The sequence below is a fragment of the Carcharodon carcharias genome, chromosome 17, assembly GCF_017639515.1.
Source record: "Carcharodon carcharias isolate sCarCar2 chromosome 17, sCarCar2.pri, whole genome shotgun sequence".
Classification (NCBI taxonomy): domain Eukaryota; kingdom Metazoa; phylum Chordata; class Chondrichthyes; order Lamniformes; family Lamnidae; genus Carcharodon; species Carcharodon carcharias.
In genome coordinates, this window is record NC_054483.1 from 118,426,054 (window position 1) to 118,445,781 (window position 19,728).

The following is a 19,728-nucleotide window of genomic DNA, read 5'->3' on the forward strand; positions in this document are numbered from 1 at the left end:
TGCAATAAAGCTCAACATACCATTAGCCTTCCTAATTGCACACTGCACCTGCATGTTAGCTTTCAGTGACTTATTGACAAAGACACCCAGGTCCTTTTTCACATTTACACTTTCTAATCTCTTACCATTTAAGAAATACTCTGCAAATCTGTTCCTCCAACCAAATTGGATAACCTCAAATTTTTTCACATTATATTCCATCTGCCATGTTCTTGCCCACTCACTAAGTCTGTCCAAATCTCCTTGAAGCTTTGCATCTTCCTCACAACACACATTCCTGCCTAGCTTTGTGTCATCCGTGAACTTGGAAATATTACATTTGGTCCCCACATCCAAATCATTGATATATATTGTGAACAGCTGGGTCCCAAGCACTGATCCATGTAGTACCCCAATAGTCACAGTCTGCCAACATGAAAATTACCCATTTATTCCTACTCTCTGTTTTCTGCCTATTAACCAACCCTTAATCCATGTCAGTATATTACTTTCTATACCATGTGCTTTAAATTTGCTAACCAACCTCCTGTGGGGGACTTTATCTAAAACCTTCTGAAAACCCAAAGTAGACTATGTCTACTGACTTCCCTTTATCAATTCTGTTAGCAACATCCTCAGTGGGGGCAGGTTCGTCAAACATGATTTCCCATTCATAGATCCTTGTTGAATCTGCCCAATCAGATCATTTTTTAAAATTAATTCACGGGATGTGGGCTTCGCTGGCTGGGCCCAGCATTTATTGCCCATCCTTAATTACCCTTGAGAAGGCGGTGGTGAGCTGCCTTCTTGAATCGCTGCAGTCCATGTGGTGTAGGTACACCCACAGTGCTGTTAGGAAGGGAGTTCCAGGGTTTTGACCCAGCGACAGTGAAGGAACGGCGATATATTTCCAAGCCAGGATGGTGAGTGATTTGGAGGGGAACTTCCAGGTGGTGGTGTTCCCAACTATCTGCTACACTTGTCATCCTAGGTGGTAGTGGTCATGGGTTTGGAAGGTGCTGTCTAAGGAGCCTTGGTGAATTCCTGCAATGCATCTTGTAGGTGGCACACACACTGTTGCTACTGTGTGTCACTGGTGGAGGGAGTGAATGTTGGTGGATGTGGTGCCAATCAAGTGGGCTGCTTTGTCCTGGATGGTGTCCAGCTTCGTCAGTGTTGTTAAGACCTGCACTCATCCAGGCAAGTGGGGAGTATTCCATCACACTCCTGACTTGTGCCTTATAGATGGTGGACATGCTTTGCGGAGTCAGGAGGTGAGTTACTCGTCGTACAATTCCTAGCTTCTGACCTATTATCCAAGTGTCCATTTATCACATCCTTTACAATAGATTCGCACATTTTCCCTACTACTGATGTAAGGCTAACAGGTCTGTCATTCCATTTTCTCCCTCCCTCCCTTCTTAAATAGTGGAGTTACATTTGCTACTTTTCAATCTGCAGGAACAATTCCAGAATCTATAGAATTTTGGACGATGATCACCAATGCATCCAGTATCTCCATAGCTTCCTTTTTCAACTTTCTGGGATGTAGATCATCAAGGTCCCTTCAGTCCCATTAATTTCTCCAATACAACCTTCTTACTAATACAAATTTAGTTCAATTCCTCATTCTCCCCAGTTCCTTGGATCTCTAATTCTGGGAGATTTCTTGCTCTTTCCTCAGTGAAAACAGACACAAAGTGATCATTTAGTTTCTCTGTCATTTCTCTATTCTCCATTATAAATTCTCCTGACTCTGCCTGTGTTGGACCCACATTTGTCTTAGCCTTTTTACTAACCTGTAGAAGCTTTCACTGTCCATTTTTATGTTTTTGCTAGTTTACATTCATATTCTATTCTCCCTTTCTTTATCAATTTCTTGATCCTCCTTTGCTGTATTCTAAAAAGCTCCCAATCCTCAGGTTTACTACCATTTTTGGCAACATTAGACCTTTTCTTTTAGTCTTATACAATCCTTAACTTCCTTTGTTAGCCACAGTTGACTGACTTTTCTTTTTGGGCTTTTGTGCCTTAAAGGAATGTATAATTGCTGTAAACTATGTAATAATTCTTCAAAGACTGTCCATTGTCTATGTACCATCATACCTTTTAATGTATTTTCCCAATCCACCTCAGCCTGTTTGCCCCTCAAACTTTCATAATTTCCTTTGTTCAAATTTAACACCCTAGCTTCAGAGTGAACTACCTCACTTCCAAACATAATGTAAAATTCTATTGTATTATGGTCACTCATCCCTAAAGGCTCTTTTACAACAAGATTATTAATTAGGAAAAACTCAGCAGGTCTGGCAGCATCGGCGGAGAAGAAAAGAGTTGACGTTTCGAGTCCTCGTGACCCTTCGACCGAACTCGAAACGTCAACTCTTTTCTTCTCCGCCGATGCTGCCAGACCTGCTGAGTTTTTCCAGGTAATTCTGTTTTTGTTTTGGATTTCCAGCATCCGCAGTTTTTTTGTTTTTATTTTTAAGATTATTAATTAGCCCCTTTTCATTACATAATACTAGATCTAAAATAGCCTGTCCTCTAGTCGGCTCCTCAACATACTGCTCTAGAGAACCATCCCTAACACACTCCAGAAACCCATCTTGCACAGACTAGTGCTTATTAGGTTTACCCCTGATTGACCTCACCCATGATTACTGTATTAACCATACTACATGCTTTACTAACCTCCTGAGTAATACCATGCCTCACACTACCACTATTGTTTGGTGGCCTATAAAGAATTCCTCCCAATTGCTGCCCCTTGCTGTTTCTTAGCTCCACCCAAACACATTCCACATTTTGATTTTCCTATCTAGAGATCCTCCCTTACTAATGTGCTGGATCCCACCCCCTATTATCAGCACAACACCACCTCCTTTCCCTTTTATGCCTGCCCTTCCTAAATGTCGAATATAATCAGCATCAGGTAAACCTCAGCACAGACCCCACTGACGCATACACTCCATGATCGGCGAACGGTGACTTCTTTGGGCCCCCACTCAGTTTGGGGGACAGGAGCAAGAGGTTTCGTTCCACGTGTGGGTCATGAGCAGGTTGCGCGCCTCTCTCCGGCCCCCGCTTTGCCTCCGGTTCCGCTTCTAAAGCCAAACAAAAAGCCGTGCCAGTGAGTGGGGAACACTGACCGACTCCAAACTGCGGAGGCCAAACGCCAGCGAGATGGCCGGGGTGGGGGGGTAGTGGTGGTGTTGGTAAGTGCTCACGAGCGAACTTGGTGCCACTGCCCACCGACCCATTCCCACTGACAACGGGGAGAAAAGACAACCAAAATCGCCACCAGTGTCTCTTGTGGCTCAGTGTTAAGCACCACCGCAGTTAAGCAGCTGCTATATATATATATATATAATGGGAGAAAAACATATATGTATTGGCTGTATTTTCAAAAGCAAAATGCTGCGGGTGATGGAAATCTACAATATAAAATAAGAACAGAAAATGCTGGAAACGCTCAGCAGGTCAGGTAGCACCAAGGGCTCCTCTTTCTACAGATGCTGCCCGACCTGCCGAGTGTTTCTAGCACTTTCTGTTCTTATTTTATGTTGTATACTTTTCAAATATTTCTGCAGATGAGACGAGCAGATTAGGGGGGACGGGGGACGGGGGTTGGGGGGGTGGTAATCTCACTCAACACCTACACTGCATGATTTAAAACAAAAAAGACCACCAACTGACTAGGTTTTACCTCCCCCGGCGGTGATGATACACCTTTTAGTGTGTGTGTGTGTGGATGAGATGTTAACACCCTCACCTCCCCTCGCCCCCCCCCCCCACGCTTTGATAATTGTTCTGTTTCGCCTGGTCGTGATGTTGCCGATGAGCTAGGATTTCAGAGGAAAAGCACCATCCGACACATGCACCGGGACTCTTCCCCATTTTTCACAAGTATCTCTTTCTGGAGATACACAGTATCTTTTTACGTCTTGACTAATTCCTAATGAGTAAGTTCACCACTTCCTCCCTCCTCGTCGCTGAGAGGTCGCTCGGCGCGGAGGAGGTGGGTGGGCGGCAACCTGGTCTCCAAATATGGGGATCGCCGCCAAGTCACATTCCGTATTTGGATTTCACGTGACGTCACAATCCATATATGGGCATCTACGTCACACCGGCAGTTCCCCCCCCCCCCCCTTTATAAATGCTACCACGGGGATCACCCTTTCCAGACCTTGATTAATAACAAGCCAAAACCAGAGAGAGAGCAGGCGAGTTTTGCCTTGTGGAATCAATATCCTTCTCGCATTGTAAGTCTCTGAACTGAAAGAGAGAGGGAAGTTTTTTTTTTAAAAAAGATATTTAAGCATGACTGTTTCAGGGATCGACAGCCAGCGCTTAAGGAAATTTATTCGGAAACAGACAGGTAGAAATTTGATCCTGGATTGCAGACCGTTTCTGTCCTTCGCGGCATCTCATGTCCAAGGCTCGCACAATGTGAACTTGAATTCGGTGGTGGTCCGCAGGTCGAGAGGTGGCCCGGTCCCTTTGCAGTTCGTCATCCCCGACGAGAAAGCCAGAGCCAGGCTCCGGGAGGGCAGAGTGTCCACCGTCGTGATCCTGGACGAGAGAACTTCGCAGAGTCAGAGACTGAGTAAGGACAGCACTGCGCAGATCGTGTTAAACACCTTAACTGCTGTCACATCAACAGCGAAAATCTATTTCCTCAAAGGTGAGATTAAGATTCAAATAGCCCACGTATTAAATCTTGTATGGATTTTCTCCAGTTTGGTGCTAGAGATTTTTTTGCAATTTCTGATACATACCAGGCTTGTCTAGTCATTAATGCTGGTTGCAGCCTCTTGAGTAACCTATCTTTGTGGCGTTAAACATTTTATTTTAAAATCTTTAACAATTACATTAATATTGTACCAAATAAGATTGTTAAAACCGCCAGGAAAAAGGTTGAGACTTCAAAGCATGTTGTTGATGAATTGTTATTTTTTACTAATAAATTTTACACTGACATAAGACTGTGGCCATTAAAAACCGCGCAACATTGAGATCACAGCGTTCTAAAGTAAGGTTTGGTCTGAGATTTCCTCTCTGGGCTGTATTAGACAAGGAGTTCACCTACAGAGAATAACTGGGCTAAACGCTCCTACATTCCTGAACGACGTTTTAAAGCGGCAGGTTCCAGGAACTAGACTAGGAACAGGAACGAGGAGAGACAACCTGGAACACCGCATTGAGGGTATGCAAATGACCACCTCCCTTCCATCTCTCCCCCTCCCTCGCCCCCGCCACGAAACTGGAACTGAAATGGTCTACACTTGGCTAAAATGATAGAAAATTGAGCACCGCGTGGGTGTCCAATTGGAAATTCCTTGGAGTAAAAAACACCCACCAATGATGTAAACAAGCTCAGAAAATGTTGGACATTTACAGTAAATTCGTCACAAGCTGAAAGGGAAATGTTCATGTTTCAGGTGTGACTGTTGAAGTCACACCCAACGTTGAGTTCACGTATGAAGACTCACACCCAAAGCACCATTTTATACTTCTCTTTCATATACTGAATATTTTTTTTATTATATTATTTAATGCTTGTTCCTTAAGGCTAATGGAGGAAAATGTAGGGCTGTACGGAGGGAGCAGGGCTGTGGGTTTAGTTTTGGATTTCTCTGACTAAGAGCCAACTAGGCATATTGGGCTCAAGGCTTCCTATTCTATAATCCTTTACAGTTATACAGTAATAAAACAAATCCTGTCTGTTATGTAGATATATCTGTTCCATTGAATTTGTGTTGTGGTTGTATCCTATACATTGCATCAGTCTCTTGGTGATGTGAGGTAATCCAGGCTTGTTCACTATAAATTACAACAGCAATTTGATTCTCTTCGATTTAGCAATGTACAGAACATCAATGGAAAAATAGCACTTCTTTACAAAGAAATAGGATATCCTGTTGAGTACCCAATTATCATTCCCAAAATTGATCCAAGGCGCAAACAAGATAATCAATGTTCTTTCTATTGTAAAGTGGGAAGGGATATTCTGTGTTCTTTTTCTTAATATTTCTATTAGAGCTAGATTAGTTGTATCTGTATTACTGACGTCTACCACAAATAATTGTGTTTACTGCTCCCACATTGGTTAAAATGAGACCAGGTTTACAACTGACCAAATGGTCTCTATCAATTACACTAATCTGTCGATCCCAGTGTGGACATGGTCGACTGTCCACCAAATAGACAGATTATCAGTTTTTTCTTCACTGGGAAAAGTAAGTAGCCACACATCACCCACAGTCTGTTCAGAGAATTCACTGCAATCAGTCTGTTGTTGGGAACGTGTGATTCTTAAGAAGTGAGATAAACACTGAGTGGTTGCTGCTGTCAGCCAGTACAGCGGGACATAATTACAGTCCTGAGTAGGTACTGTTTCTTTTATTAAAATCAATGGAAATGAAAATTCAAAGGGTTCTGTAATAGGGGAATAGTTTGTGCCCCCTATTCACCACACAAGTGGTGAAGATGAAGTTTCTCCTCCAGAAATGAATAACCCGGGGGAGGGGGAATACACATTGATGGTTTGGAGGCCTTCTGAATGGTAAAATTACACTTTTTTCAGAAACTCTTGGCTATCCATGAAAATTAGGGGTTTGAGCAACGGTACAAATATGGAAATAGCACAAGAAAATCTGGAGCAACGTAACTGACCCATCAAGCCCACTCAACCCACAGTCCAAGTATGATTAATTTCCTCCCATTCCTTAATCTCATTTTAAGGAACAGTAAGGTTCACCCCTGCTGGTGAAAAAAAAATCAAATGAGTGCTGTTCATATCTCTAATTCTCAATCTTTTTTTTTGGTTCAGTTGGTAGCACTCTCACCTCTGAGTCAGAAGGTTGTCATTCCAAGTCCCACTTCGGAGGTGCCGTCTTTCAGACGAGATGTTAAATTGAGGCCCTCTCAGGTGGATGTAGGATGTAGGAGATTGCATGACATTATTTCGAGAAAAAAAAAATCAGAAGAGTTGTCCTGGCTGGTGTCCTGGCCAATATTTATCCCTCAATCAACATTATGAAAAAACATATTATCTGGTCGTTATCACTACTGTTGTGGGAACTAGCTGTGTGCAAATTTGCTGCCACATTTCCGACAATACAACAGGGGCAACATTTCAAAAGTATGATGTAAGATGTTGGCTGTAAAGTGCTTTGTGACATCCTGAAGTCATGAAAAGTGCTTTATAAATACACACTTTACATTTCTTTTCCTGAGTAGAAATTGATCCAAATCTCTCTTAAGGACTTTAAATAACTGAAGCCCCTAATTTTCATATCAGGCCTGGATATCCAAGAGTTTATAAAAACAGAGTGTAATTTTACCACATAGAAGGCCTCCAAACCACATCAATGTGTATTGCCTCTCTGGGGGTTTGTTTCATTTAGATTCAGAATTTTCTGAAAAAACCCTACCATGGAAGCCATTGCCATTTAAAAAAATTCTTTCATGGAATTCGGGTCTCGCTGGCAAGAGCAAAATTTGTTCCCCATCCCTAACTGCCCCTGAACTGCGTGTTTGCTTCAAAGGGCTGATAATGCTGTGGGTCTGGACTCACATGTAGGCCAGACCAGGTAAGGATGGCAGATTTCCTTCCCTAAAGGACATTAGTTGACCAGATGGGTTTTTACAACAATCAGCGATAGTTTCATGGTGCCATTACTGAGACTAGCTTTTAATTCCAATTAATTAAATTAATTAATTGAATTAATATTCCACCAGCTGTCATGGTGGGATTAGAAACGGTGTATTAGCCTAAATCTCTGGATTACTAGCCCAGTGATGTTATCACAACACCACCGTCTCCCCCACAGACAATGAAAAATGAGGGAGGCAATTGGATTGAAGATGTGACATTCAGTACTACTGCGTAAATTCATGGGCCAGAATACTATCTTATTATATTGGATGTGTCACAGCAGTTGGGTGTGAAGTGATAATTAAGTATGTATCATGTAGCAGAAACTGATACCAGCACTGAATGCTATTGATGAGCACCCAGTGAGCAATCAGTTTGAAATTTATTTGAATGCAGTTTCATTTTGTTTGGGCAGGGAAATTCATAAGCTTCTAAGAATTGAATCATTTGTAGGTAAGCAATAAAACCTTCTGGTTGCCCACAGTTACCAATCAGAATATTGCACTGCCATAAAATATTTATTTTTAGATGTAAACCTGAAGCAATGTTATTTAAAAATAAACAAAAATTGGTAATAAAAGATTAGGTAAATATGAATTCTTACAAGAAAAAAATGAAATAAGGCATTAAGTAATTGAATGGGCGAGTGTCATGAGTCACATTTTAGTGCCTGAAGCTTCCATTAGTAATAGATCATTTCAGTTCTATGTATCAGTTGGCTAATTTGTTACATTGTGTCAGCCAAAATGTTTCATCCACAGCAAAGGCAGTTGACACTAGAACCCACAGAGATCACAGGCTTTGCATCATTTGTTTACTATGAAACTTTGCTGCCCAGTTTAAACCTGGCCCAAAGGACCCGATCATCAATTTCAGTGCACTTTGTTCTTAAATGCCTCACATTGGATATTTTTTAAAAATCAAAATGACTTATTTCCTTTTCTACTAAAGTATGAAGATTCATTTACAGACAATTCAGTCAATTTGACACCAAGTGCTTCTGCTGGCAGCAGTGTTATATGAGTCGTGTTATGTCATGTATCTTTATATGTGGCAAGGTGTCAGATTTTGTTTGGTAGTCACTTCTTGTGAAGCACCTATGTTAAAGGGCTATATGAATGCAAGTTCTGTATCAAAGTAGTCTAGGCCTGGGATATTAATCACGGTGCTTTTCTTATTGTCCCTGTATCCTCTCAGTTTGTCACATTCTTCTGGCTCCACTGGCCTGCACTGGCTGCTCTTTACATTCACATTTATACATGCACAGCCTTTCCTTACATTCTATGAGATCACTGTGTGCTTTCCAGGTAGGGGTATTGCATTTAGACAGAAGGGACATAAAGAAGAGCCCTCCTCTAAAAGCCTCCCAAATATTTCACTATGCATTTTTAATTAATGGTATTTAGCATTGCCCTATTGCAGGAATTCAATTTGATGACAACCATATCTCTTTTACATGAGAAAAGATGTAAATCCAAAGCCAAGGAACAATATTAATACAGTGTCTTAAAACCTAGGCTGGGCAAGCCTAGGCTTTTTTACACAAAAGAGAGACTACAGCTAAATGTTCCTTTCTGTTGTGGAGCAGGGCTGAAGCATGCAAGTGTAAATAGTTTTCTCCTTTGCTGTCTGTTTGTAGGAGGCTATGAAGACTTTCACTCTCAGTATCCGGAATGTTGCAGTGAGCTAAAGCCTAGCTTGAACTACACCAGCGTGCAAGAGGTTAAAGAAACTGATGCAAGCCATATGAACCAACATGAAAAGCCCTGCAGCAACCGCAGACCAGTCTATGATCAGGTGTGTACAGCTGAAGAATAAACACTCAGCCCTGTAGAGCTGAGGGACAGACTAACTTTAGAGTACATTTCCTTTCAGAAGTGCCATAGAAAAGGAAACAACATCAGACGAAGTTGTTTTTGAAAAGCCGCTGCTCGTAATTGTCATCACTGCATGACATCACTCTGCCTTAACTGGGTACACATAAGTGTGCTACTCTAAAGATTGGCTCTTGAATCAAATACCATGTGAACAAGTAATGTGGGAAGGTGTTTTTTATTCACCCATTTCCTGTTTTCTGAGGGTTTTTACGCACGTTATTTTAAGGGGTTTTCTGTTTCGTTTGTCTTCCCTATTTTGCTTCTGCTTTGCATAAAAGGTGGTGTTCCTGTTCCCTCTGTTAATTTGTTCTGTGTTTTTGACTGGAGCCGGAAGTGGATGTTTTATTAGTTCATTTTAGACAGACCAGACTGGATATAAGTTTGAATAAACAAATGATTTTCATTAAAACAGACACACACAAAGCTGAGAGCAATTATTATTTTTAAAAATTACCTTATAGCATCTTTCACAGTCTCAGACAGTAAAGTCCTATTATGGTGTAATCAAGGTTATAAAGTAGAAGACGCAACAGTTAATTTGTGCAGTGCAAGCTCTGATAAACAGCAATGTGGTAATAAACAGATAATCTTTTTTTGTGTTGTTGATTGAGGGATAAATATTGGCCAGGACACCAGGGAGAACTCTCCTGCTCTTCTGTCATGGGACCTTTTATGTCCACCTGAGAGGGCAAACAGGGCCTCATTTACCATCTCATCTGAAAGTTGACATCTCCAATGGTGCAGCATTCTCTTATTACTGCACTGGGGTGTCAGTATAGATTTTTATGCTGAAGTCTTGGATGTGAATCCACAACTTTCTGACTGAGAGGTGAGAGTGCTACCAACTGAGCCACGACTGACAATTTCAGATCAATACATTGATACAATCCAAATTAATATCAGCACTCCATATGAGCACTACTTTCCCCATCTATCTCTCTCCTTGATGTCACTCGAAACCAAGGCCAGACTTTGAGTTCCGCTCCTAAACATGAGGGAATCTGGATTCACACCTTTTAGCTTGAACAGGAGATTGACTTACAGCTCATGAGGCAATGAAAATACATTTCAGTCTCCGTCTCTGATCGTTAATAATCGAATGCTGGATTAATGGAAGTACTGCACATTTGCCATCAACGGCATCAAAAAATCAAATTCTTGTGCATATACTTTTGCCTGTTCTGCTTTGGTAGATTGTTTGAGAGCATGGTTGAAGGACTTGAAAGGGTTACAGGAAATTGCACCATATCTGGCATATTGAAAGCATCCGAGAGGCTGGGACAAGAATATGTGAAATGTACTGCAGTCAAATGAGTATTTAAATCTAGTTAATTTGGTTACTCGTGTCTCCTGACAGGAGTCGCAGGATGATAAATGCGTTAATAAAAACAGAAAACGCTGGAAGAACACAGCAGGTCTGGCAGCACCTGTGGAGAGAGGAACAGAGTTAATGTTTCGAGTCTGTATGACTCCGCTTCAGAGCTCTGAAGAAGCGTTATATTAGACTCAAAACATTAACTCTGTCTCTCTCTCCACAGATACTGCCAGACCTACTGAGTTCTTCCAGCATTTTCTGTTTTTATTTCAGATTTCCAGCATCTGCAGTATTTTGCTTTTAGATAAATGGGTTAATACTAGTGGAAATGACCCTCAAAAACTTTAACATTAAATGTAATGATAGCATACTTTTCTTATCTGTTCAAAATTAAATTAATATTTAATACTTACAATCAATTAATAAAACATTTCTATTTTGATATAATACTTGTCCTTTGCGCTAAACAAAGAGGGCAGCTAATCTTTGAGTTCAGATTATTTTTGTATACCCTGATCCCATGTGCATCGAATCCATACCAGAGCGAATCCTGTGCAGTTTCCATTCCACAGCAAGACAACACCATACATTGTGCGAGCACAAAAACTCACCCCAATGACTGCCTTAGCTAAAAGGTGGAGGATCTGTTCAACAAGTTTAGTTTCAACTAGAGATTTGATGGCGGGCAGCTTGTGAGTTAGGTGAAAAGGTGACTCTCTGATGCCTCTCAGTCTCCAGAGATTGAGTCATTTATATTAAGGAGCACTGTTGATGGCAGGCAAGCTCTGTGTCTATAATCATAAACAGCATTCATCAGTGTCAAAAACACTTCTTATTTTCACTCCTTTCACCCATACAAAATCTGCCTAAGTGTATATCCCAGGGATTTGATCCAAAAATGCTGCAATATAATCAGCATTGAGGAAGCACGTGGCAATGGCCCAGAAAGATTTTTTTTTTGTCTTTTCTTTCTTCCTGTGTCGGAAGCACCTGGTCTCTGGCTGGACCTTGTCTGTAATGACATGTACAGGGAATTGCAAGTGCACCCAACATTTTGCAAAACATGTTGGGTCTTAAATGTTCTGCTCCACCATGTGATTCTGAAATTTACACGGTCTAAGATCTGCAGTCATGTAAATGTCCAACCCTCAGAGTAGGAACTGTTTACAAAATACTGTGTGAAGTGAAAAAGCAGGAAGAAGAGTGGTGTAAGTGTAAACATAGCATTAATGTGAAATATTGAAATATGACCGAACTAAAACAGACCAAAAATTGCATCTGTATTAAATATCCTAAATGAATAATTTCATGTCAATCCATATCAAGCTTTTTATTGCAATTAGCTAGATGGAATATCTGAGTGGGTCACTTGTACTCAATGATGGCAGTCTGCAAGCGTCCATGCAGCAAGAGCTGTCTGCCACTTAAACTGGATGGAGTAGGATGTGGCCACTGTTCTGTTACCACTGTTTTTTCAGCTAATTAGTAGGCAGGGCAGTAAGGGCTCCTAAAGCAACCTCTGCAAATTGCTTACTGTTTATGTTCCTGATTACACACACATGGTTGGAGCATTGCCTTCCCTATGGCAATGTTACTACAGTTCAGCTGTTTCAGCATCGTCCATGTTTTAGCTTTTATCCTGGAGTTGAATTAACTTTGGAATAATAAGTACAGTAAAAGAAGTAGGCTTAGAGTGATGAAATGACATAAGTCAGGGCACATTGGTGTTTTTATATTTTAGAAAGCACATTCTTTACACAAGCAATTCCTGAAGGTACCAAGCCTGAATTGCTTTTCTGCAGAGGGACAGCTAATCAGATGTGAGAACACTATTTTCCAACCACAGCGATAATTTTTATATTTATATAGTGCCTTTAATATAATGAAATTTCCTAAGGTGCTTTATAGGAGCATTATAAAACAAAGTATAACACCAAGCCACAAAAGGAGAGATTAGGTCAGATGACTAAAAGCTTGGCCAAAGAGGTAGGTTTCAAGAAGTGCTTTAAAGGAGGAAAGCGAGGTAGAGAGATAGGGAGGGAATTTCAGGTCTTGGGTTCTAGGCAACTGAAGGCATTGGCCACCAATGATGGAGCAATTATGGGAATGCACAAGAGGCCAGAATTAGAGGGGTGCAGATATCTGAGAGGGTTGTGGGGCTGGAGGAAATTGGAAATATGGAGAGGCAAGGCCAAGGAGGGATTTGAAAACTAGAATGAGAACTTTAAAGATGTTGCTTGACCTGGAGCCAATGTAGGTTCACAAGCACAGGGATGATAGGGGAATGAGACTTAATGTGAATTAAGACATGGGCAGCAGAGTTTTGGATTACTTTAAGTTTATGGAGAATAGAATATAGGAGACCACACAGGAATGAGTTTGAATAGTTGAGTCTAGGGGTAATGGAGGCATGGTTAAGGATTTCAGCAGCAGGTAAACTGAGACAGGGGTGAAATCAAGCAATATTGTAGAGGTGGAAATAGGCAGTCTTAGAGATGACATGAATATGTGGCTGGAAGCTCACCTCGAGGTCAAACATAACACCAAGTCTGTGAACTGACTGGCTCCAGAGCAGGAGTAGGCTATTTGGTCCTTTGAGGATGCTCTGCCATTAAATAAAGCATAGCTGATCATCGACACCTTCTTGCACGATCCTCATAGTCCCTTGATTCTTAGTATTCAAATATCTATCGATCTGTGACTTGAATAAACTCGATGACAAAGCCTGCACTGCTGTCTGGGATAGAGAATTCAAAAGATTCACAGCCCTTTGAGCGAAGAAATATCTCTGCATTTCAATCCAAAGTGGCCAACTCCTAACTCTGAGACTCTCACTATTAGATATAGACTCCCCAGCAAGGGGAAATATCCCTCAAGCATCTCCCCTGTCGAGCCTTTTAAGAAATTTATGTTTCAGTGAGATCACCTCTCATTTTTCTAAACACTAAGGAATATAGGCCTATTCCACTCGATTTCTCCTGACAGGACAATTCTCTCATCCCAGGAATCACTCCAGTGAACTTTCATTGCGCTCCCTCTAAGGCAGGTATAAGGAGATCAACACTGTACACAATAAAAACAAAATACCTGGAAAAACTAAGCAGGTCTGGCAGCATCTGCGGAGAGGAACACAGTTAATGTTTCGAAGCGAATGACCCTTCAACAGAACTAAGTAAAAATAGAAGAGAGGTGAAATATAAACTGGTTTAAGGGGGGGCAGGATAGAGGGCTAGTGATAGGTGGAGAAAGCCAAAAGATGTCATAGACAAAAGGACAAAGGTGTTGAAGGTGGTGATATTATCTGAGGAATGTGCTAATCAAGGGTAGAAAGCAGGACGAGCAAGGTACAGATAGTGGGGGTGGGGTGGGGTGAAGGAATCGAAAAAGGCTAAAAGGTAGAGATAAAACAATGGATGGAAATACATTTAAATGCAAGGCTGAATACAAGGCAATTTAAAAATATACTTATGAGATTGTTTCTCTTTAAATATAAAGATCTTTAATCACCCACTGGAATTCTTGTGTTCATTACTTTTGTGCCACTGCTTTCCATTCCATTGTGACTTTCCAATGCAAATGTTTCTCTTTCACTCTCTCCATATTATTTATCGTGTCTGTTGTGTTTATTTTCCAGGGAAAACCTGTTGAAATCCTGCCTTTTCTATACCTGGGTAGTGCTTACCATGCCTCCAGACCAGACTTTCTAGATGATCTCCACATCACCGCTTTGTTAAATGTCTCTCGTGACTGTGCGGAGTACTTCAAAAGCAAATATCACTACAAATTCATCCCTGTAGAGGATAGTGCAACTGCAGATATGAGTTCCCATTTCCAGGAAGCAATAGACTTCATTGGTATGTTTAGATTTTCATTGTGTAGATTTTGTTTCTTTCACAATTAACTTTTAATATCTGGTGGTATAGGCTTTTTAACCAATGTTGGTCATCATCCTGTGAACAATGTCACTTCTATATGATTGGATGTGTCCTTTTCATACAGATACCAGTTTCTTGTGTTTTCAAAATATTAGTTCTGTTAGATTTTGCTCCCCACTCTACAGTAAACTATTAACAAGGAGACTGGAATGAGAATGCCCATTTCATACCAATTGGTCACAAAAATTGGGATATTATATCGTGGGGCAATAATAACGAGCGTTAGTACTTTCTTCTCCTCTTCTGAGATAGAAAATTCCAATCTTATAAACCATTTCCCTTCTTTCCAAAATTGGCCTTGCTAGTAATTGACCAGACTTCAATCCAGTTCCAATGGATAAAGGCCCAAGTCATAAAATTAGCTCCAATTTAGTGCTGATTACACAGATGGGCTACAGGTTTCTGGAGGAAGTGGAAAACTGTCATATTGGTGTAGGAAGACTTCTTTGAATGTTGTGGAGGAGGCGTGTTGTAGAGCAAAGGGAGCTTTACTCTGTGTTTAACTGCCTTATGCCACACCTGATTTGGAAGCGTTTGGGGCTGACATCAGGGGCAGGATTTTCAGCCCACTATGTGGCTGAGAATGGAGGTGAGTGGGTGCCTAATTTTGAGTCATTGGCAGGCGTGCCAATTTCCCGGCAACATTCCTCCCACAAGCCATTTTACTGGGGGCTGATTCTGGGTGGAACAGCTACCTGTCTGCAAGCAGCAGATAACTTGTTGGGATATTTTAAAGACCAGTTAAGATTAGTTATCAATTATTATTATTGCCTGCATACCCCCTGCAGCACTGGAACATGGAAGCTGCCAATACGTAGCCTCTCTGAGAAGGCACCTCAAGATGGTGAGACCCTTTCTCCCCATTACTTGCAATGCCAGGCTACAGCTCCTTGCGTTGGGGAGGGCCTCCTTTGACCCTACAGCTTTGAGAACCTGCCCACCCACCTTAATTGCTTTGTCCTGGGTGTTGTCAAGTTTTTGTGTTAGAGCCGCACTCACCCAGGCAAATGGAGAGTGTTCCTTCACGCTCCTGACTTGTGCCTTGTTGGGCTTTTGGGAGTCCAGGTGTGAATCACCGGCCACTGAATATTCAGCCTCTGACCTGCTCTTTTAGTCACAGTATTTATGTGCCTGGTGCAGTTGAGTTTCTGATCAATGGTGATCCCCATGATGTTGACGGTGAGGAATTTAATGACGGTATTGAACGTTAAGGGGACTTTCCCTTGTTGGAGGTGATCATTGTCTGACACTTACGTGGCCTGAATATTACTTGCAACTGATCAGCCCAAACCTGAATATTGTCCTGGTCTTGCTGCTTGTGGAGCATAGCCTGCTTCATGATCTGAGGAGCTTTGCGTGGAGCTGAACATTGTGCAATTGTTGGCAAACATTCTCACTCTAGAGCTGCAAACATTCTCACTCTAGAGCTTACAGTGACAGTAGTAATGCTGTTTTTATCCTCAGTGCTTATGAACTAGAGCAAGAGAAATAAATCACATTTTCCCATGCCTGAACACTATGCGATGATTCCTGATGAAAAATGTGTGTATGGAAATGTTGCACGAGAACAGAATTGGGCTTAGCCATGAGGCCCATAATAGTTGAATAACTCCCAACACTTGGTGACCAGGCTCACCTATATAGCGTAGCCACCTGGATGTTGTATTGGAGGTGGTCCAGCAGTGACCCTAACTGTATCTCAGCTTATGTTAACACTTTCGTGAATGGAGGTGATAAATTGGGAAAAATGGGGGGAAAAAATTGGCCTGTTGAATATAGTTTCACCAAGTAGGTCCTTTTTCCCCTCTTGGCTAAAGCAACTTTTAGACTTTGCATTTGGCAATGTTTTATAGTGTTATATTACCTAGCCTAGTTGAAGATATGTTAATCGTAATGCACTAACATATCAGATATTTTGGGATACACATTAACCATGAGTTAAATTGAGCTAATGTTATTTTGCAGATCATGTGAGACACACAGGAGGGAAGGTCCTAGTCCACTGTGAAGCAGGCATTTCTCGGTCACCCACTATCTGTTTGGCCTATCTCATGAGATCTAAGGAGCTGCGATTGGAAGAAGCCTTTGACTACATTAAAGAACGAAGAAACACGATATCTCCAAATTTTGGATTTATGAACCAGTTATTGCAGTACGAATCTGAAATCGTCTCCCTCGCCCCTACTGTCAAATCCTGCAAAAGAGAGACAGTGTCCTGCTCTGCAGAGGAACTGACCTACAACAAAAGTTTGGAAAGTTCAGTTTACACTTTTCCCAGTTCACTTTTGAATGCAGTGCCAATACCATCACCAGCCCACCAGTTTGAATTCAGCCCAATAAAGCTATCTCTGTCATGCTGAAACACAACACAGCACCAGAAACTATGGAGTGGAAGAAACATAATTGATGCGTTACTAAAACTAAGGTGAATCCTGGCTGTTTCTGAGTGATTTCATCAAGTCCTGCAGTATTTTGTGCTGCCACACTTAACTTTTCATCTTGTGATGGTTGCCCAATCTCACTAACCAATTCAGGTCAGCACATTTTCTGCACAAAAGCTGCATGGAAATCATGGCCATGCCTGTATGCAGTGGGAATGCAGTAGTAACATGAGAAGATCGAGATGGAATGGGGAGGCAGCTGTGACTCTTTACCAGACCTGAATGGAGTTTACGCTGATTATCATCTTAGCTACATGTTCTACATCACATCAACATCCACCTAGCCTTTTGTATCTAGGATCTTTCATTGTTTTGTGGCTCAAGTATTCTGAGTAAATCAATGCAAACCAAAGGTGGCATCAACAGTGTATTCAATGCTTCTGTATTTAACCATTTGGATCAATTCAGGGCTATGTGTTCTTGTCTTGGTATCAAACAATTGCATGAACAGTCTTGGTTTTATATGTGTTGTGTTGTACTAGGTAGAACAACAAGTAAATATTGTCAATGCATTTAAAAAAAGAGCCATAACACAAAAGAATGGGAGGGACAATTAGAAACCTTTATCATCATCGGTCATGACCTGTGATCTTTGTTCTGGGTTTATAGTTTCAGAATAAAGGCCTCATTCAGGATTTTAGGTGTACCTAAACCTTCACTTTGAATAAAGCCAAATTGAAATTAATTAATTCAATGAAAATCAGTTTTTACCCCGATGCCAATTTTGACCTGATTCTGCAGCATCAGAATATTTTTCTGCATCGTCACTATTGGTTTCAAAACCATAGGGTTCAGCCCAAGGGACCATAGCTGTATACAGTTACCACACACATTTATTCTAGATCATCTACAACAAATTAGTGAATTCCTCTTGCAAAGCAAGAACTTGCGTTTACATAGTATCCTGCAGGATGTCCCACAACAATTATATTTTTTGAAGTATAGTCGCTGTTATTATGTAGGTAAGCACAGCAGTCAAGTTTGCACACAGCAAGATCCCACAAACAGCAGTGAAGTAAATGACCAGATAGTGTATTATATTTGAGGGATCAATTTTGGCCAGAACACCAGGGTAACCCCCTGGTCATCATCGATTGTGCTCTGGGATCTTCTATGTCAAATTGAACAAGAAGATGGACCTTCGTTTCTTATGCTAACAGAAAGAAACACCTCCGATAGTTTAGAACTCTCTCACTACTGTGCTCAAGTGTCAGCCTAGATTATGTGTTAAAGTCCTATCATGATGTGTGAAGCCATAAACTCCTGACCAAGAGGGTAGAGTGCTACAATTGAGCCAAGTTGGCATTGGGAAGCTGCCTTTATGGAACACCGTTAAGTTTATTTTTTGCACATTATCCCCCGGTCTTCAGTCTGCCTGACCTTGGCACTTATGTTCATCTTGCTCTCAGACGCTTGCTAACCATCACCACAATGTAATAGAGACAGATTTTCAACTTTCTGGTATTATGGACCAGCTGTCTGTTAATAGAAACCACCTGATTTTAATTGAAAATCTACAAACAGAGGCCAATCTGCACCACCGGATTTATGCCTGAGCGGGGATTTGAAAGTCTACCCATGACTCGTCCCGTCAGCTGCATAGGAAGTCACTGCAACCTCCTTTCATGGCTCAGCCCGAGAGCTGGATGGAGTAGGGTTTAATACCTAATTAGACCCTTGGTCCATTGTTGAGCCTCCATAGTCTAATACTCTGCCCTGTCATACCATTTTATGTTATCTGCAGAATGATAATTAAATTCTGACTCCTTCATTTATTTCTGTATAATTTGTCACATTTTATATCCTAACCAAAACTGTTTTTAAGAACAGTCATTTTCCCAGTTAAAAAACAGGGCAATGACAACTACTTAAGACTGAGTGTGTAAGTTTAGGAATCCTCTCACCTCATCAAACAAGAATCATACCACCTCATGACTATATTAGAACACTGCTACCTCTGAAGGTTGAAATTAAATGTTAATATAATTTTTGGTGCTTTCTACAGTTACAATGATTTGAAGTAACTCTTGAATCCCGTGTCCTGTTGCGCCAGCTGTCCTGCTGAGCACTGAAATGCAGTTTGAGTCATTGATGTCAAGTTTGCCTCAGGATTTTGTGAATTAATCTATGAAACCTGTAACTGTTCCAGGGAATGTTGCAATATCCTATTGTAGATGAGCAATACGTTTTGGGAATATGTGCAGTGCTGTTTATTTGTATGTTTTTCTGTATAGTGTCAATAAAATAATGTTTCAAATGGGAAAAAAAAATAGTCGATTTTAAAAAAAATGTATTCGTTCATGGGACATGGGCACGACCAGCATTTGTTGCCCATCCCTAATTGCCCTTGAATTTAGTGGCTGGCTAGGCCATTTCAGAGGACAGTTAAAATTCAGCCACATTGTGGTGGGTCTGGAGTCACATGTGGGTCAGGGTGAGCCAGATGGGTTTTCACAATTGTCACCATTACTTGTTCAATTCCAGATTTTAATTAAAGCTCACCAGCTGCTGCAGTGGGATT

General features: G+C 41.2%; 1 protein-coding gene across 1 annotated transcript; it reads left to right on the forward strand.

Annotated features, from left to right (window-relative positions):
- The first annotated feature begins 4,165 nt into the window (after nt 1–4,165).
- Nucleotides 4,166–19,477, forward strand: dusp5 (dual specificity phosphatase 5). The gene is made up of 4 exons (XM_041209980.1): nt 4,166–4,663; nt 9,279–9,436; nt 14,466–14,685; nt 16,732–19,477. Exons 1-4 carry the CDS (start codon nt 4,300–4,302, stop codon nt 17,124–17,126), a joined length of 1,137 nt encoding a protein of 378 aa, XP_041065914.1. The 5' UTR covers nt 4,166–4,299; the 3' UTR covers nt 17,127–19,477.
- Nucleotides 19,478–19,728: the final 251 nt, after the last annotated feature.

What these genes read in the sequence shown, in the direction of transcription:
- dusp5 (XM_041209980.1), top strand. Translation starts at nt 4,300, where the DNA reads ATGACTGTTTCAGGGATCGACAGCCAGCGCTTAAGGAAATTTATTCGG. An exon ending in GCAGACCAGTCTATGATCAG is followed by an intron (nt 9,437 to 14,465) that starts GTGTGTACAGCT and finishes TTTATTTTCCAG; the next exon opens with GGAAAACCTGTTGAAATCCT. An exon ending in GGAAGCAATAGACTTCATTG is followed by an intron (nt 14,686 to 16,731) that starts GTATGTTTAGAT and finishes GTTATTTTGCAG; the next exon opens with ATCATGTGAGACACACAGGA.